Source organism: Nannobrachium achirus (genome assembly GCF_963921795.1).
Source record: "Nannobrachium achirus genome assembly, chromosome: 1".
Lineage (NCBI taxonomy): Eukaryota > Metazoa > Chordata > Actinopteri > Myctophiformes > Myctophidae > Nannobrachium > Nannobrachium achirus.
The window spans coordinates 24,101,999-24,122,019 of record NC_137810.1 but is presented as its reverse complement, the minus strand read 5'-3'; the positions used below and the strand labels follow the sequence as shown (position 1 = coordinate 24,122,019).

At 39.5% G+C, this 20,021-nt stretch overlaps 3 protein-coding genes across 3 annotated transcripts; 1 reads left to right on the top strand and 2 right to left on the bottom strand.

The window, feature by feature from the left end:
* Nucleotides 1–2,059: 2,059 nt before the first annotated feature.
* Nucleotides 2,060–10,643, bottom strand: malt2 (MALT paracaspase 2; the record flags this gene model as incomplete). The annotated part of the gene is made up of 17 exons (XM_080727728.1): nt 10,592–10,643; nt 9,862–10,047; nt 9,084–9,250; nt 8,570–8,700; nt 7,461–7,617; nt 7,192–7,379; nt 6,574–6,670; nt 6,331–6,381; nt 6,080–6,127; nt 5,775–5,978; nt 5,314–5,491; nt 5,129–5,203; nt 4,640–4,767; nt 4,238–4,387; nt 3,905–4,062; nt 2,898–3,035; nt 2,060–2,533 (listed from the first exon to the last, which is right to left on the bottom strand). The coding sequence occupies exons 2-17, from the start codon at nt 9,996–9,998 to the stop codon at nt 2,060–2,062; spliced, it is 2,481 nt and encodes an 826-aa protein (XP_080583854.1). The 5' UTR covers nt 9,999–10,047; nt 10,592–10,643.
* Nucleotides 10,644–11,195: 552 nt separating this feature from the next.
* mrpl54 (mitochondrial ribosomal protein L54) lies at nt 11,196–13,958 on the bottom strand. Its single transcript, XM_080724019.1, has 3 exons — nt 13,786–13,958; nt 12,473–12,626; nt 11,196–11,504 (listed from the first exon to the last, which is right to left on the bottom strand). The coding sequence occupies exons 1-3, from the start codon at nt 13,883–13,885 to the stop codon at nt 11,372–11,374; spliced, it is 387 nt and encodes a 128-aa protein (XP_080580145.1). The 5' UTR covers nt 13,886–13,958; the 3' UTR covers nt 11,196–11,371.
* A 623-nt stretch (nt 13,959–14,581) lies between these two features.
* fam32a (family with sequence similarity 32 member A) lies at nt 14,582–19,211 on the top strand. The gene is made up of 4 exons (XM_080724456.1): nt 14,582–14,685; nt 15,621–15,774; nt 18,180–18,233; nt 18,974–19,211. The coding sequence occupies exons 1-4, from the start codon at nt 14,612–14,614 to the stop codon at nt 19,040–19,042; spliced, it is 351 nt and encodes a 116-aa protein (XP_080580582.1). The 5' UTR covers nt 14,582–14,611; the 3' UTR covers nt 19,043–19,211.
* The last annotated feature ends 810 nt before the right edge of the window (nt 19,212–20,021 follow it).

Below are 20,021 nucleotides of genomic sequence, written 5' to 3'. Positions count from 1 at the left end.
GGATGTCCTCTGGGATATCCACACCCAGCTCTTTTTGAGCGGTGGTCACACCGTCTCCTATACGTGGCCGTGTGTGTGGGTATGTATGCGTCCGTCCGGCCGTGTATGTAGCCTCAAGCCTGCAGTACCTTTTCTGACCACACATGTTAAGGGAGGGGCGCTGTTGTTCTCACACACACACACACACACACACACACACACACACACACACACACACACACACACACACACACACACACACACACACAGGGGGGAAGGGTGGGTCAGCATGTGTGGTCAAGTATTATTATTATTATTAACAAACTGAATGTTTTAGGGTCAAATAAATTAGAGTGTGTGAAGAAACGACAGCATTGTAAAGCACACTAACCCCGCTGCACCCACCCAGTAGTGCTGTTGCACAGCCTCCACGACCACCGCTCAGTTCACACGGGTGTGATTTTTCCCATGTATTCTTAACATAGGCCTATGTTGAATCCTTTTGTGAGTCCATCAAACAGGAGAACAGATTAGACACAGCTCTGGGTATAACTTCACCATATGCCTGTATGAAGAGCTTTATTATAGGATGCATTTCATCCACTGCTTTTTAAATGTCCTTAACGTTTATCTCTCATCTGTAAATCTCTAAATAAATCTTGATTTGAAGATTTGTATGCCTATGTGTTTTTTAATTCTTCAAAACTCCTCATTTCACCCTTTTGAATCAATAAGCATAAACATGCATGCACAGTACATCATTATCAGACCTACATTTGTCCTTCAACTTCTTGTTTATGCCCACAATGGAAATACATGCAGGTTTTGTAGCAATTTGTGGAAGGTTTAGACCTTATTGGCAAATGTTCAATCATGTATTACTTTAGACCATTTTCCAAATATATATATTAAAATATATATATGTAATCCCATATCTGTTTGTTTGTTTGATTGATTGAAGAGTTTATTAGCAGTTTGCAATAGAAAAAAAGTTTCATGACAGCACAAATCACTGGTACTAGGCCAACTAAAAGGAGATCCTAGAGATCCTAGAAAGCACTACGGCTTATTTCCACAGGAACCACACTTTTTGTATCTCATAAAGACAGACGGATAGAACATAGTACTTTATCTAGGATAACATCGATTTCAAAAGCAGAAAAAGCACAACATCAAATACAAAGGCAGAAAAAAGGGGGGGGGGGGTGGGAGCATGGGGGCTTAGTCTATTTACAAGTTACGAGTAGCAGCCGCCTGAAGGTGACTTTTCATACCTGTAATTCAATTTGTCCAAGTCAAAATTAACATTTCTGATATCCATAATGACTTTCTTTATGGTCATGGACATCTGAAATGACAATTGTAGATAGGTAGAACGTTTCTTCCCATCTACAATTGTCATTTCAGATATCCATGGGTCATTCAGCATGTCACTTTGGTCATTCAATTTCAGATATCTACAAACAATGTATATCAGGTTATGGCTGTTTCAGTTGCCCACTTAACAGATGAAGGATAGGATGTCAATAGAATACGCAGACATTTTTTAGGTGTACCAATACACATTTTATTAGTTGTCAATACTCAAAACTGTAGCAATAGGCTAACATACATAATAAATATTTCTACAAACAAATAAATGGTTAAGAATGACCTTCTCCTTTCTGAAACTCCACAGACCCATCTTGTAAAACTATAACAAACTTTCACAATTACATTTTGAAAGTAAGGCGCTCTTAAAATGAACTTTACAACAAATTAATGATGCACAGACAAAACCAACAGCCAAATGGTTTAAAAGGTGAACTGCATGCTCATATGACAAATACTATTGTGTCAATATTTTTCCCTTTATTTTTCCTCATTTTCTATTTCGAGTTTTGTTCTTTTGATTTATTGACAAATTAACATTGTCATTGTGTTTAATTGATTTAGGTGTTTCTGATTCTGAGCAAAAGTACAAAATTAACTGTGAAGGAGCTGCCCATGCTGGCACACATCAGCTGTGTTTACCTGTTGAAATGTCTGCTGTGAAATGGTTGTATTGAGCGATAGCCACATTGTAGCATGGCCCGGCCCTCTAACAAGAATTAAAATTCAAAGCATTAGTAAACTTGTAGTTATTGTCATCTCCTTGGCTATATGGCAAGCTTTTGCTGGCCATAAGAGGTTGAGGAGCATCGGAGTCAAACAACTCAGGACTATCAGACTCCTCTGGGACGTTGAATTTCCTGGATGAAGTTGCGGAGGCAGTGGAGTCAGATTCTCTCACAGCCTGTGGATAATATGACCAGGTAGTTGAAGCCGAGCCAATAGATGACGTTTCAGAATTGGGCAGGCCTGTTCCAAAGCCATCAGTGAAGGAAGACGACTCGGGAAGGTTGAAGGAGTTTAGGTCACAGGAAGAGGCAGAAGAGGAGCGGGGCAATCTGGGTTCATGGAGGTTGAGTTTGGAAACCAGGGGTTTACCGACTGAGATGGTTTGTTGTTCCTGGACTTCCTCGTCCATGTTTGTGTACCAGTAGTGAAGACAAACAGTGAACGTGAGCTCTGTCTATAAAGAGAATAGGAAGCAACATGTTTTCCTTAGCAACTGAAAAAGATAAGTGATGTATGATGATGACGACACAAAGTGTACTTTGCGCCTCACAAGCTGCAAGGCGCTGGTTTGTGGGATGATTAGGCCTGCTAACCTATTGCTGTTGTAGGTGAAAAGGTCCTGGTTTATTTCAGTAAACCTGTAGGATTTTACAGTGTATACTCTACAATATGTGTACCTTCTGACTCCAGGATTGGGGGAAATTGTCACACATCTCAAGGAAATGCTCAAGTTGGTAGGAATAGGTCTCAGTTTCTGTGCCTATCCTTGATAAATAACCTATGGACACAGACCAGAAGGTCAGACATGGCTGACTAACCTTGAGTCTCTGCAGGCTGTGGAGGCGAGTGTAGAGGCTGGGGACCTCTGGTAATGGCAGGTTGACCAAGGAAAACAGTAAACTGCCTGCTTCAGCCAAGCTCTCCTGGTTGCTCTTCTTCAGATCAACAGCTGGACCCTGCCAAAGCATTTCATGTTATTAATAATCTGCCCGGGGTCTATGGAGAGTGAGAGTCCAAGGCATCCAGGGGGAAGAAAAATATTGTATGAGCCATGGTTAAGAGTTAAGAGTTATTGGCCAAAACTTTAAAAGTGGGCTGTAGTGCCACCAAGAGGCAGAGGGTGGAGGTTCTTTCTTGGCCTACTCAACTATGAGTGTGACTACAGAGATGCCCAATTGTGTGAGGTTTGGACACAATCTGTAGGAGTAATATATAAAAAAATCACACCCGTGTGAACTGAGCGGTGGTTCCCCCCCCCCCCCCCCCCTTCCCCCCTGTGTGTGTGTGTGTGTGTGTGTGCGTGTGTGTGTGTGTGTGGGTGTGTGTGTGTGTGTGTGTGCCTGGTCTGGCCTGGCCTGAACAACAGCGCCCCTCCCTTAACATGTGTGGTCAGAAAAGGTTACTGCAGGCTACAGACAGACAGACACGGAGACAGACATACCCACACACGGCCACGTATAGGAGCGTTGTGACCACCGCTCAAAAATGGTTTTGCAATAATTGGCCTCAAGGTGACGCTATAATGGGAAGAAATTGGTCTCCAGGGAGTGTGAGTGCAAAGTATCAGGCTGATCAGTCTGATCAGTCCAAGAGATTAGCTGCTCACAGACAAAGACACACACAGATGGACGGACGGACAGGGACGAAAATAGGCCTTCGGCCTGGTGGAGACGACAAATAACAATTCAATTTTTTTATGTTACAAAATGTTATAGAGCATTATATATTACAGGGGATAAACCTGTTTATAAAGGTAGAAAGGTATACCATATTCTATCATGGATGATGTCTTAAATATGTTGACATATTCAGATAACCAACATACATCAGAAAAGTCTGTTAGCTGAGCAGAGCAGGACACGATATTCTTGGGCTTCTCCAGTATCCGAGTGTAGATGATCATGACGTTGGAGAACTCAGCAGCAAAACCCAGCTGAACCTTCACTCCACAGTCAAACTGTAGATTACGGCTCTCGGGTAGAACTAGTATGAAGAAGGGTGCATTTATTCAGTGCGGCATCATAGACCTTAAACTAAATTCAAAGGACATATAGATGTGCTCAAACAATGCATGCTTAACTCTATGCAAATGAAATGCAACAAAAGACCAAGACAATAAGGTTATAGTATCTGAATATTTTGCATTGGTAAACAGTACCATGTGAAATGGCCCACTGTAGGTTTCGTGTTGATGTGGCTTCGGGACAGTCAGAGCTCCTTATCCGGTCAGTGAGTGTACGTCGCTCAGACAGATTACTGCGTAGCTCCAGAGCCTGCCTTCCTCGCATGATTTCACAGTGACCCATGTCTTGTAAAAGAGAAAAACAATGTATCAGCATATCAGTTAAGTTGACCAGACAGGTTAGCCAATCAGGGACTTATACTGGCTTAGTGGCACAAACGTGATGTGACTTTGTCCATCTGAATTGCAATCTGCACACCTCGAGACACACATGCCAAGTTGAAACCAACCGGTTGGACATTGAAGACACACATTGAAGACGCACAAAGATTATGTGAATTATAGTATAATATAAAAGATAGACATTGTAGAACATACCTTCAGCCACCCTGTCTAACATGACAGTGACCTTTTCATCCTCTCTGAGACGCTTTTTGAGGAACTTTATGAAGATACCATTGGACAGGTCATCTCTTTTCTCCTCAAATGCTTCTGCATCCACACACCTACATATTGATAGAGTAAACAAGACATTTCAACTGTCCAGTTGTTGTTGTTTTTTTGTAATGTGTTTTAGAGAAGTACTCTGTGTAATATAATTCTTTGTGTATGGTAAATGAGATGCCTGAAGGTCTATTGACCAAAACGTTGCTTAAATAAAGTTGTCCCTATTGTGCAAGGGTAGACAGTGTGCGGGTAATTTTATTCTATACATCTGATCCCTGCCTACACACCTGTCTCTGAGCTGATCAGGTGTGTATAAGACGTTGTTTTCTGGTATGGTAAATGATAAAGTATTTCACTGGCTCCCTACCATGCAGCACAGTACTGTATGTGGATTAATGTCTCAGAGGATCAATAACTTACGTGGCATATCCAAACACTATGTTGGCTGTCACTTTCAGTGGCCGTGATTGAGTAATGACGTCATCGTTTAGGTTCCTAATATAGAGAAAATGAACAGAATGCACAATTTCTAGTTCAACAAAGCCTTATTCAGTTGGGAATATGTAACTTCATTCACAACTTGCGAACATCATCATTCTCAGTACCTTTTGCGACACATATCCAACAGGAACACATTGAGTCCAGTTTCTTTTTCCTGCATTTGCTGAAGTACACTCTGTACACAGAGGCAGTGTTTAGATGTATAGGAGGCAGGCGCATCAATAGGTACCATGAAGCTGTTGCCATAGTTCTCATAACCATGGCCACCAAAGTACAGCAAGCCTGACAGGGACACCAAAGAGGAAGGAACATAAGGTTAGTTTGAGAATCAAATGTTATCAGAGTTATTCTAATCTAGTGTTAAATACAGCTGAATGAAATAGTAAAAAAATGCTTGGTCTAACGCTTCTTTCCAGATTTTGTATTTCAGTAAAGGCAAATGTCTGAATAGTAAAGGATTGTAATGCAACTATATTCCAGCATCAACGAAAAAGTGATTTGATGTTGGAATAAAATATACATTTCAACGAGTTGAGGATTTAATCAAAATGGTTTGGAGACCAACCATAAACTCCTTTGTCTAGCAGTAAGAGGAACTCTGTCACTGCACTGTGCATCTCCTGACAGTTCAGGTCCAACAGGGACACCACCTTGAAGTCCAGCTGTCTGAGGAGGTTGGTCAGCTCATGGACATCAGCCATGGGTGCACAAAGCGGTGTGTGATAACGATAGTTCATGTTGCCTATCAAGAGAGCCACTTTGTCTGTGGCTGGGGAGGGGAAGTAAGGACAGACTGATCAAGCAAACTGCTCACTGAATACTTAAACTTTATTTTGTTCTTCTTTTCTTTCTTTGCTATTGAAAACTCACCATCAAAAGTAGTTTCATGCCTGGCAGGGCTAGGGCTGGCTTGCCTGGCTGGGGTGACAAACAAAAAGCACACAACATTTTTATCGTTACAAAACCATGATATATTGTCATTATATCACAGCTAAGTTGTTCGTACACAATATACATATAGAAAATAAACAAACAAACAAACAAACAAACAAACAGAAAGAGGTCATATGTTACTGTATAGAAAGAGGAATTGGAGTGGGGAACAATGGTTCCAGGAATACCTGTGCAATGATTAACATCTGACCAGGAGGAATCACTGATAGAGCTGGGGCCTGAAAAGAAAAAGAAAGAAAGAAAGAAAGAAAGAAAGAAAGAAAGAAAACGACAACAGTACAGGAGTTTAATACATACATTGTACACAAGTATGGTACTGGTATGGTAGGAGCAAACAGATGACTAAAGTTAAATTAAGAGCATCATGCTACTTATACAGATACATTCTGTATGTATTAAATATATATTACCAATGTGGACTTGGACGGTATCACTCCATGTCTCATGGTATAGGTTGAACACCCTGCAGCTATACTGTCCTCTGGATGCCGTGGTCACACAAGGGATCTACGAGACATGAATCACATAAAACATCAATGAAGCATGGGCTACAAAAACACCAATCAATTGCTAGCTATAAATGTGTTTTGTAGTTTTAATATGAGCAAAGACATTTATTCTTTACGGTATATATTGGCCAAGTTTTCAGTTTCTTTCACAATGACAATAAATACATAATAATAATAAAAAATAAAAAATACACAATGACTGTTTAATCAAGCACTCTCAAAAAAGGAGTATACATAAAAGAGAAGCGACTGACACCCCTATTCCCGATAGGGAAATGTGGGCAATCTGACAGGCGGAAGCGGCAAACAATTCTGTGAAACTGTCATTCACACGCCTGCCTGCTGCCAAAGTTTAAATGTGTTAACCCTTTTTCTACCTGAACCAGATTCACATGAGGATTCACACAGTTTGATCTCATGGATCTAAGCAAGTACGTAGTGTTGCTCCCCGTGTGAAAAGCCCTTAAGGCTGGCCGCATTTATGCTGAGTTACTGTAAATGAACACTCAGAAGACATACCCTGAGTGTGCCCTCTTTGTGCTGTGACATGGGCTCCATGTTGTGGTACCACTGATACTGGGCAGGGGGGTTGGCGTCTACAGAACACTTCAGAAACAAAGTGTCCCCCTCACACAGTGTCTGGCTCTGAGGCTGACAGGAAACATGCAGACCACTCACTGATCCAGGGAACAGACTGCTGCTGCAACCTGGAACGAGACACAGCACTGAGACACCAAGTAGATGAAGAAGAGAACACCTTCAATCCTTCCCTCTACACAGAACAGTACCTGGACTGGTGTTAGAGTTGTGGAGGAAGCGAACTTGGGCCCATTGTGAGAAGATGCAGTGCTCTCCATAGTTGACCCTACAGATGTAGTGGCCCACGTGCAAAGGGGACAATGGGCAGAGGACCAATTCTGAAGCACTTCCAGTGCCACCCAATATCTACAAAAAACAAACAAAAACCATCTTTACATCCATCCTAACATCAATATGCATACATATTGACACAATATGTGTTGTATGTATTCATATAGGCCAAGACAACTAGGTTAGTTTGTGGCAAATAAAAGGTAAAATAAAATAAAATGTTGCCCTTCAAAATATAGACCATAACATTATACAAATTATGAAGAAGAGGAAGAAGTGGAGAGGAAGCTAATTAATAAAGGTAATTGTATTCCCCATAGGTGGGGACTGGGGAACATGTCTATACTTCTCTTTATTTCAAACTCACACAAAGAAGAGATAACTGCAATTTGCAACATAAGATTACAATAGTTGTCAGGTACAGGTAATATAATTACAGCATATACAATGTGTGTACCATTCTCCTACAAGCTAATCTGTGTATTCTGGGTTGATAATATGACAATATTGGATGTATTCCAAGTGTATGGTTGGTTGACCATGCATACTATTGTAAGGGTTGTGTGCTGTACATATTTTTATTCTTGTCCACAACATGAGTGATGGCACCTTGTGCCTTTCATCTGCCTCATTACCAATGGCTACCACTGTCAGGCAGGTTGTCTATTTAAAGCCAAGATAGCAAACATGTAATTAGTGTGGATGATGGACTGAGGAACAACATATCCATTATTTGTCACTGTCATTTTCACTGTACATAAATAACATATTTCTGCATTCAAAGAGTCTTAATATATGTATATTTTCTTTGTCAATGTGTGGGCCTTCTCTGTTTATACTGGATAAATGTATTAATACATGTCAAAATTGTCATGTCATGATAAGTTAATTTGCTATTTGACAAAGTCAATTCCTGTGTGGTATAGAAATTAGACCCACTATTTATTTGTTAATTTTAAGCTGACCTGATATTTGTGTGTGCTTCATTTCATTATGTTACATTTCAGCTTCATAAAATGTAACTGACCTCCTCCTTGCCTCGGAACCACTGGTAACTCAGCCCAAGTGGACCGCAAGCCTTACATGTCAACAACACCCTGCCTCCCTCTGAAACCTGCTGGGATTGGGGCTGTACAGTGATACGAATCTGCTCTGTCACTGTACAACACGCATGCACGTACACACGCACGCACGCACACACACACGCACGCACGCACGCACGCACGCACGCACGCACGCACACACACACACACACACACACACACACACACACACACACACACACACACACACACACAGAAAACATGAAGTACTAAATTTCCAACAGACAAGAGAATCATTGCTATAACTTCTGCTGACTGGAGCCACATTACATTTCATGAAAACATTGGTGACTAGTGTTTGAGTGATAGGTTTTAGGGCCCATTAGCCTTCTTTGAAAGCTGATTGAATCTGATGTTTCAGAATGAACATCAATTTATGTTATCGGTGTGGCACCACAGTTGTGTATGGTGGTGCTTACTACATAGTTACCAACCAACCTGTGGTAGTCAGGTATTGCACAGCCCCCTGGTGGTCGATCTTCTTCAAACAGTGGAGTAAGAAGCCCACAGAGCAGGAGCGGTCAGCTAACCTGGCCAGAAGGTAACGTCCTGGACTGCCACTAGGATTCAACACCTGGAGAGAGCAGCTGGTCAGCTCATTCTCACTGCAGGGGAAATGATCAATGGAGAAAATGTGATCAACATTTACTTCTTTTCCTTGTCCTTTCCGAATCCAGTGGGATAAAAGTAACTAAGTACATTACTTAAGTACTGTACTTAAGTAGCCAACAATTCTGAGGTATTTGTACTTTACTTGAGTATTTCCAACTTTACTTCTACTCCACTACATCTCAGAGGCAAATATTGAAATTTACTCGACTACGATTACTTGAAAACTTAGCCTACTAGTTTTAGATTTTAATTCTTATTGCAAAACATACATTAACCACTTCAACCCTGTATTTCGGCAAATTCGGCCATTTGTTATAAATTTGAATTTTTATACCAATACATTTTTCCTTTATTCTAATACATTTAAATTCCGGACTTTTGCCTGTAACAGAGTATTTCTACATTGCAGTATTGATAGGCCTACTTTTAGTTTTAAAACATTTGAGTAGGCTACTTTTTCCACCACTGTCTGAATTCTAAGAAATAACTCAAAAATACATTTTAACAAGCCTTATTTCAAGTAGACTATTATTACAGTTAATGTCAGTTTACACAATATGAAATTGTATTGACCTATGTTGGTTAATGGCATTGTTGTTCCCACCTGCAACGGAATCGAGGTTGTTCGGTCACCACATTGGCCAGCTGTCTCCATCCGCAGGTGGAGTTGTCCAGCATCTCTGCCACTCTGCCTAAAGCCCTGTCACCAAAACTCCCAATGCTCTGGTTCCAGTCCCCCATTTTCACTACAGCCTACAGGGTCGCTGACTTGTCCTGTCTCCTGTGTAGGCTACAGAGATGCAATTAGGATTACATTGAAATGGTTCACAGTCACACAGGCAATCCACAATTCCTGTCACGTCTCGAGTGTGAGTTCATCATTACTCAGTTGCTCTCGTCTCGGGTGCCAGTCACGACCAATGATTGACAGCGATGACACTTGACACAAAACAGTGGACACATTGTTGCACCAGTCACTTGTTGACTACCGGGACTGTCTGGTACAATAATTTCGTTCTCCAAGGTTTTCATTAGTCAACGTGTAGTGTGGAAGAGTAGGGGAGTAAATAGTTGCTGACAATAACTAAAAAAAATAACATAATAAAATAATAATAATAATAATAATAATAATAATAATAAAAATAAAAGAAAATAACTAAACAAAACAGATAGCCTAAAACATTTACAGCTAAAACTTTTCCATAGCAGTAATTGGTCTAACATTGCGATAATAGCTAGCCTATATAAATATGCTGTTGTAACGTTCTAGCAGGTTGTCGAATATTCGTAGCCTACTGCTCGCTATTCACCGCTTCCGGTATGAATTTAATCACCTTTATGACAATACCGATGAAACTCACCAACTCTTCACTGATAACTGTTTGCAGAACGATTGCGATAGGCTATAGTTGATTAAGCGTTACTGTGAGCAAAGTAACTAGATACTTTAGACATGCACATCTCACTTCATTCTTCATTAGGCTGTCAATCCAACATTTGTCAGACGTCGTTTCATTTTGGTTCCTCATTTCTGGCATCGAGGTCATTTGCATATGTTGCCCAACCTACTGTGCGGTTGATATTTACCTGCACCAACAGAATCTCACCAAACTCCACGTGCTAATCTCTCTCTGATAAAGTTTTATACAACAAAAATGTCCAGTTAAAGCCAGAGGATATTTATTTACTACAATAATAAAGACAACTTTAAATGTGGCATACTTTTTTCTACTTTTTGGAGGAAGATCAACAGTACATGCCTTTCTTGAAAATGAAGGAGAACAGAAAAATACAAAAACATGTTTTAATAATGTATTCTACACAGCCAGTTCTTTAATAAAAGAAAGCACAATGCAGAGATGTAGATAATTTCAGACTCAGAGACAAAAGCTTCCTTTCAGCCTTCAGTAGCCCCCGACCTGTGACTAAATATCCAATGCATGGAGGTACCATTGTGTATTTTCATTGCTTTAATTTATTGACCCACTCTACGAACCCAAGGTGGTCAGAGTCTGTAAATCTGAAACTTCACAGTGATTTACTATATAAACCGAGTCCGGAAATTCAGTCTGTGAAGTCACTGAGAGGTGTTCATTTTCTGGTCCAGTGAAGGCCTATATCTTCTTTCCTTTATGTAGCTTGTTGAAGCGCCACATGTTCTCCTTCCTCAGAACCTTCCAATATTGCCTGTCGTCTGGCTCCAGCTCATGCAGTTTCTTAGGAGGTCCCAAATGTATTTGGAAAAGCCTGGGGAGGAAGACCAAGAAGGGGGAAATCAAATAACATACAGTAAAACTATTCAAACAGGGGTGTATTTAGCCGTGACTGTGTCTATTGAATAACTTTCAATACCTGACTCACAGGAATTGAACGTGAATAAAGAAGTGTTTGAGATCAGTTAAGGATATATAAAAAAATAAGAAAAAGAGGTTGCTCATTAACAATGGGGTTTTTCGGTACTAGACCCAAAATCATATCAATGGAGGACAAAGTACTCACATTTCCACTTTTTTTATTGGCACACACCAATAAACAGCACTCGTTTATTGGATGTGCTACCCTTTTTTAATATGTAATAAGGATATATATTAGTTTACTGTCTCCGCCAGGCCGAGACTACGTTTTGTGTTTTCCGTCTGTCTGTGAGCAGCTAATCTCCGGCACCGTTGGACCGATCGGTGTGAAACTGTGCACACACACTCCCCTGGAGTGTGACAGCGCTACCATGAGACAGATTTTTGCAAAACACATTTTTTGTTACTACTCCTGAAGATTTTGTACAAACCTCATCATGAGATCAAGTAATGTTTTGCAGTTACAAAATACAGTATAGTCATAAGAATAGAAAGAAAAGAAAAAAAGTCAGATAATCCATTTAAATGTATTTCTTTCAAAAATATTTATTCATCTTGAAAGGCATCAATAAAACAAAGACATGAGGCAGATATTGAATTAAACAAAGGAGGAGAGTAAAAGTAGAGACAGTTAGTTCTCTAGCTTCCAAAGTATAACCTGGTTCCAGACTGGACACACACACACACACACACACACACACACACACACACACACACACACACACACACACACACACACACACACACACACACACACACACACACACACACACACACACACACACACACACACACACACACACACACTCTCTCTCTCTACTTAGTCTAGCATATGATTTGACAAAGATACCATACTCTTACCACTCTGGGTATTCCTCAGGGGGCTTCAACTGAGGGTCTTCTCCCTGCTTAAATATATTTACTCCTACAGCATAAGACGTGAGCTTCACAGGGTCTTTACACACCTCCGGGCCTTTCAGTTCTTCTTTGACCATGCCTTTCCCCTTTTTGGCCACTAGGAGAGAGACAGAGAGAGTGATGAGTGATGAGTTGTGACAATGGCACACTTCACATCAAACAGTGTATATGGAAAATAAATTGTGTGTTTATACAATATGCATTACAGTCACACACAGACAGAAATCATGCAAGTAAGACACTCAGGAGTCCAGGATCGAACTGGGAACCTTCCTCGCCACCACCCCACCCCTCTAACCCCTGAGCGGCTGAGCCACTGTCACCCCTGTATATCAGGTTTTTGAGAGGGGCTGACCCAATTTTCAATGTGCCCTTCAATTCATGGAATATGATCTAGCTAGCCGCAAGCAAATCTTTGATGCTACTAGAAGAATGCCATTTTGCATCAAGAGTTGCAAATGCAATACCAACCCTTGACAGTCCACTCAAACAGAAAAGTCCTGTCTGATTCTATTAAACAACGTTAAACTCACCAAGATTGCAGCTGTACAGAAAGCTTGGATTATTCTTTGTATCAGTCAAGTTTTTGTTTCATAGAAATCCACCGTAGACAATATGCTATGAACTACTGGTTTCTGTGTAGGTGATTATTTGTATCAAGAGTTTAAAACTGCTTGTTGGAAATCACTCAATGGTCCTGCATAGTGCATACCACCTGTTCCAAAATGGCACATAATGCAGGAGGCAGCAGGACGTTTCGTTAATGAAAACGAATGCTTCCAAACTCAAATACTTGATAAAGAATCACCTGCACAGAATGTATTGGCAGAAAGTAGCTCATAACATGATTTTTTATGAAACAAAAACTTTACAGTGAAGATAACCCAAGCTTTCCGTACAACTGCAGTCTAGGTGAGTTTACATTGTTCAATATATCATATAGAACGTCGCTTCAGGCTATGATCTAGCTATATTGTTTGTGATATGTAGGATGTGCAGTTAGTTGTGTGCCTTCCCCATGTAAATAATAATAATAATAATAATAATAATAATAATAATAATAATCACCTCAAGCCTGCTCAACAAGATTTGGTCAATAACCAGATTTGATTTGCCACCTATATCCAAAATGACCATGGTTAGGCTAAATGCACACCTATATGCACAAATATTGTCTATAGACTATTGTGTTTAAGGCAATAGTTTGAGTAAGCCATTTCCAGCTGTGAATCCATGAAAGAGGACAATGTCCTTACCAACTTTCTTCGCGTATCCACATGCTGGAATTCTGCACAATCCAGTTGCTGTGTTGGTTGTTTGCAAAGCTGTCCGAAATAAACGGTTATACGCCGACATACTATAGTTACTTTAATAGGCTACCTAATAAAATACATAAATGCATAGCATGCGTTCGTTTGTTTGACATTCAATTCATGTGTTTCACTTCCTGCCTGGTCACTTCCTTGTTGTTGCATGGATGCCGCTTGCTTGTCTGATATTGTATGCTGCTGCCCCCTCTGGGTGGGGGGCACACTACAACTTGACTAGAACATACCGTGGTTTAATTAATTAAAGTAACAAAAAGTACATACAGTAGCCTACTCCACTATACATCTTGGATCCAAATATTGTACTTGTACTCCTTTATATTTATTTGACAACTTAGCTAGTTACCTTGTAGATTTAAATGTTATTACTACTAAACCCCCTTCAGCCCTATCCCTATAGCCCTATGTGTTTTGGCCATTTGAAAATAGCCGATCTTGTAGATCTGCTATTTCAAATGATTTTTGAAAACTTGTGAAACAAGAATGAGTAATTTCTACTTTTGGTACTTTAACTAGTACATTTTGATACCAACACGTTTGTGCTTTCACTCAAGTACATTTTTAATTCCAGACTTTTAATTAAGTTGTAACAGAGACAGAGTATTTCCCAGTAAAACATTTGAGTAGACTTTTTCCACCACTGCTTTGCGCTGTGTTTTGGACCGTTCAAGCCGCAGGGTGGCAGTAGAGCCTCAGGAGAAGACAACTACAATAATAACAAAGGAGAAGAAGTGCTCTCTCGACACCACTAAAAATGTCTGAATATGATTCTGTCCAGAAAGGAGCGTTAAAATTAAAAGGAGCCGGAGACCTTTCGTCTGGGAAAAAGTAAGTTTTGTCGTGTTGGTGACACTGTATTGAAGAAGTCAATTTGTGAAATGATTATTGTTGTTGTTGTTAGGCGGTCTGAGACACGCCGATAGGAGCTAACATTAGCCATCGTGCTAAGAAAACAACACTGTCTTAAGCCCTTGCCAAGGGCCCCTTGGGTTAACAATTCAATTCAAAGGAGCTTTTTTGGCGTGAGAAAACATACGTTTACATTGCCAAAGCAAGTGTCAAAATAAAAACTGTTGAAAATGGGGAACGTATATGCAGGAGGGGGTACAGCAGCACTGTGTAACAAGTAACAGTTACAGAGCTATGTCACTAGTGATTGATTGATTGAAGAATGTATTAGAAGTTTGCAATAGAAAAAAGTACAGTTTCATGACAGTACAATCACTGCAGCCAGGTCAACTAAAAGGAGATCCTAGAAAGCCGAGGCTTATTTCCACAGGAACCACATTGTATGTTAATCAGTATAATATACAGGGCAGGGTAGCCAACATTTGGACTGTATTTTTTCAACAGAGTAGATGTATTTTCCTGTGTTCTGGTGAATTATTTGAGTTTGATACCAAATCCAGGAGAAATTCAGGAGAAATAACAATTCAGGAGCACCGCAGGAGATGTGGTAAAAATTCAGGATACTCCTGCCAGATTCAGGAGTGTTGGCAACCCTGACAAGGTATACGTGTATCATTGAAACTAACAAATAACAATAATACAAAGGAAAGTAGAGTCTTGCCAGAAAATGGAAAGGTCCTAAGTTAGTGCATAGATCATTATGCTACTTGAGCCCCAACTGGCTGAACTACCCAGGCACCTACCAGGACCAGAACAAGTCTCTTGATTCTACCCACTTTAGTGCAATAAAAATGTATTAGAGTTGATGCTACTCTCATTACTCATGAAATCACAACATGTTATTTTTGTTATAGGAAGAAAAAGAAGGATAAAGAGAGAAAGCAGCGCTTGGAGCAACAGGTCTCGACCAGCCAAAATGATGAAGAGGATAAGACCAATAAAACGACCGCAATAAAAGACAAAAGGACACCTGCTCAAATAGCTTTTGACAAGACGCAAGAAAAGAGAGTAAGTCAAAGTTAATTGCAATCATTTTGTTCTCGTTCCTCAGACATAGTTGTAGCAGCAATAGTAATAAAGCAACATACAACAGGAAAACACAAATACAATATTAATAAGATGGATAGCAGTAGCCTCAACTCTAGATTATTTTTTGAATGTGTTGAATCGAGAGTTGCAACACCAACCATTGGTAGCCCATACATTAAACAACATTAAACTCACCAACATTGCAGCTTTACGAAAAGCTTGAATTATCCTTTCTCTCTGCAAAATGTTTTGTTTGATAAAAATCTACCGTAGGTAGACATATTATGAGCTATTTTCTGTCAAGACATTCCGTGCAGGTAATTAAGTGTTGGAGTTTACAAGCGCTCGTGGGAAATCACTCAACGGTCCTGTGTACCACCCCTTTCTAAATTGCACATGGATTGATTATTTTATTAAACAAAAATGTAGAGCAAGTAGTTTAAAAAAACAGCACAATTACAATCAAAACACTCAGTCTAAAAGGAACACCCAAAAAAGCCCTTGCGGTCTTGTTTCCCTTGGTATTCAATTCATCAACATATAAAGTAGCATCAAAAAACATTCAATATCATCGCAAAAAAAACACAATGTACAGAGTAGGGGGTAAAATAGGGGGTGGTGGGGTGACCACTTTTTGCCTGTCTAAAGGAGAAGCGCCTCTGGCCTCCTGAAAGGTGAATTTTCAGGTCGTCATAATGCAGGAAGCAGCAGTACAAGGAGTACGTCACTTTATTAATACGTTATAATCACCTCCATGGAATTTCTTGACAGGAAGTACGTAGCTCATAACACGTCTACGGTGGATTTTTATCAAACAAACAGAGGATAATTCAAGCTTTTTGTACAGCTTCAATGTTGGTGAGTTTAAAGGAGTAGTTCACCCCCAAAATGACTTTTTTTCCCCCTATTGATTACTCACGCCATGGAGACTTGAGTTCGATAATATTTTTTGTGTTTTGTCGCAAACCATTTTATTTGTTTGCTGCTGCTGGGGGGAAACCCTTCAATAAACATGAAGAATTCATTCTAAAGTGAGTGCTGGTGTCCTTGTTCTAAGTAAGCAACTCTAGATACAACATAGATATATTTTTTTAATCTAGAGTTGCAATTTGCAGCATTTGGAAAAAGAACAGTTTCACCAAGGAACATAATTGTAAAAAGAAGCGTGACCATATTACCCCAATCCTAGCTTCGCTCCACTGGCTTCCTGTCTGCTACCGAATTGATTTTAAAATTTTAATGTATGCCTTTAAAATTAGGAATGGGATGGCACCCCCTTCACTTGCTGATCTCATCTCTAACTACTCCCCAGCCAGAGCTTTAAGGTCGGCCGACAAGCTGCTGTTGTCGGAGTTACCTACAAATAGAGTAACAAGGGGCGATCGGGCCTTCGCAGCGGTAGCTCCTAGGCTCTGGAACAAATTGCCCATATATATCAGAGCCACCCAATCAATAGCCATTTTTAAATCCCTGTTAAAACGTATTTTTTCTCCCTGGCTTTTAGTGACACTTGATTTCCTTTATTGCTGCTAAATGTCTGTTTGATTATAATTGTTCTACTGTATGCTATTGTCTTGTATGCTACTGCAATGTTGCTTTCTGTTTTTAACCTGTACAGCACTTTGGTTGACTTGTCATGTAAATGTGCTATATAAATAAAGTTGAGTTGAGTTGAGTAGTGCTAATGTTCCAATCATGGCTGTCTACTTTGTGTCTGAAATGTTACAGAAGTGCTAAAATGTTTGCCCTCGTGCAAAAGTGCAAACCACAGTGGAAATTATTAATGCTGCTGTGGGCTGTATGCTTTAACCACACTCAACCTGGTGTCCCTATTTTAGGCAACAGATTATATGCAAAAACGATTGGCAGGAAACCAAACCTCTTCTACCAAAGTGTAATTTTGCTTTAAGGCTGTATATCAGGGGTATTCAACAAAATTGTGCAGGGGGCCACATTGTCAGAAACCCAAGGGCCCGGGGGCCGGACTAGCGGTCCGATTTGTGTGGAATATCATGCCTTATAATATGCTAAATGGTTCTGAGCCAGACATGATGCAGGAAGTTTTTTCAGGCTATTATCAACTATTCAAAAGATGAGCTCATCAAATCATAAATGTATGGACAATTGCACATAGTGTTTAGTGACTAGCTTTGTCACATGCCGAAAGTAGCCTACAAGCTTAGCTCACAACGCGTCTTATTATGACATTGAGTATAAATCAAGCATTACAGTATCCAGATGCCGGAGCTGGTGGCTGTCATGGTTATGCGTCAAATCATATTTATTGACTAAATATAACATCCCCTCCTTTAATTGATATTGGTATCATTCCTTCTTTCATTGTGTCCTTATGTTTAATTACTTTTCTCTTCTATATCTTTCAGAAAATGGAGAGGATTTTGAACAAAGCATCAAAAACACACAAACGCAGAGTTGAGGTAAGAAAGACAATGTAAAATCAGTGTTAACTCAAAAATCAGACTGAAATGGCTCTTTCGGTCATTTATATTTTGAAGTATCAGTCTGAAACGGAAGCCTGTGTGTTTCTGAACCAATCAGAAGGTCCCAGCCCTTCAGGTGATGGTAAAATCGTATTGTTGGCCTCACTAGCCTGAGAGAGACGGCCAGTCGGCCACTTGTGCAAAATATTTGTTACCAAGTTGCTTATTATCCTAACTTTTTCAGATACATATTTTAGTGTACTGATTAAGTTTACAATGAGTAGACTAATAGACAGTCTGGACGTCATCTTGAATGAGATTCAAAAAAGGAGTAGCTTAGTAAATAAAATCAGCTGTGTTTGGAGGAATGTGCAGCAATGGGAATCAAACCGATGAATGTAATCAAGGTTCCTGTATATTAAGTAGTCTTGTGATGTCATCACTCATCACACAGCCCGTTTTGTTTTCGTTCACAGGAAGTCATTTAAAATGGCTTTTTATGGACTTTTGATATAAAAATACACAAATGTTTTTTCTAGTGTTGGATATGCCCATATGATGACCATGAATATGCTCTAAGTGTGAAAAACGTATTTTTTATTTCATAAGGACTTTCATAAGGAAATATTAAATAGCCTATGTTCTCAAACTCTAATAGTATAATTATTATACAATATGATAGTGTTTCAGCAATGGAATATCAGTAATAAGTAGTATGTATTATGTTTGCGTTGCAGGATTTCAATCGCCACCTGGACACTCTGACCGAGCATTATGATATCCCCAAGGTCAGCTGGACCAAATAAAAAGGATCAATGGCTGTTTGCTTTTGTTTTGAATATTTTAATACTGGTATTGCAGATGTTCATGTAACACCAGATTTTCTTGCTTTTATAATGTGGTTATTTGTGAAGTGACACTTTAACAGTGATTTCCCCAGTTCTTGGTGTGTCATTAAAGATTGAATTAATAGTTTTTCTTGTCTGTCTGTGTGTGTGTGTGTCTTCTGTATCACCATTCACAACCTCAATGTACACAAAGCACATGTGAGTATATCATGACATTGTGTTAAATTTGTATGTGAGGGTTATTAATCTCAATCTGTACCTAGGTACTTTATACAAATGTATTAAAAAAAGCACAATATTCATTAGACTATAGTGGTAAATCACAAATTCAAATGATATCGGAAACATGCACATGATATTTGAATATTAATATCTGTTAACAAATGTGTTGTTTACACTTTGTGATGTGTCACTGGTTAAACTAGCAGATCGATGGATTCCTAGACCAATAAAAACGTCCAGTGGAACCTGGAACACATTTCCGCTCTGCTAATTAAGTCAAGTTTCCTGCAATAATACTCAATATCCGGGTTTGCTGCCGAAAGCCATTTACTTGTCAAAGTAAAGGTTCATACTATAAACCGTTTAACCTTCATCATATCCTATAAAGTTTATACTGCCACTACTTATAAGTGTCATGCGTGGCTGTAAGTCCTATAATTACCTAAAATGTGTAGATATTCAAATGTAAAAATCGCATTCTCAAATATTTTACATTGTAATTCACCCTATGAAAGGCACATGTATAGTTTGCTTTCGCACTACATGCGAGAATATTTTATAGTACTGGCATACACAATATTCAGTGTTATAACTTTCAACTGGTCTGATTGTTTTACTTTTGATTAAAAATAAATGAATTAACCATCGGTTTAAGTAGAACCTTTATTTTGAAGGTTGACCATTATCATGTCTACCGGAAGAGTGTCCGCTCAGT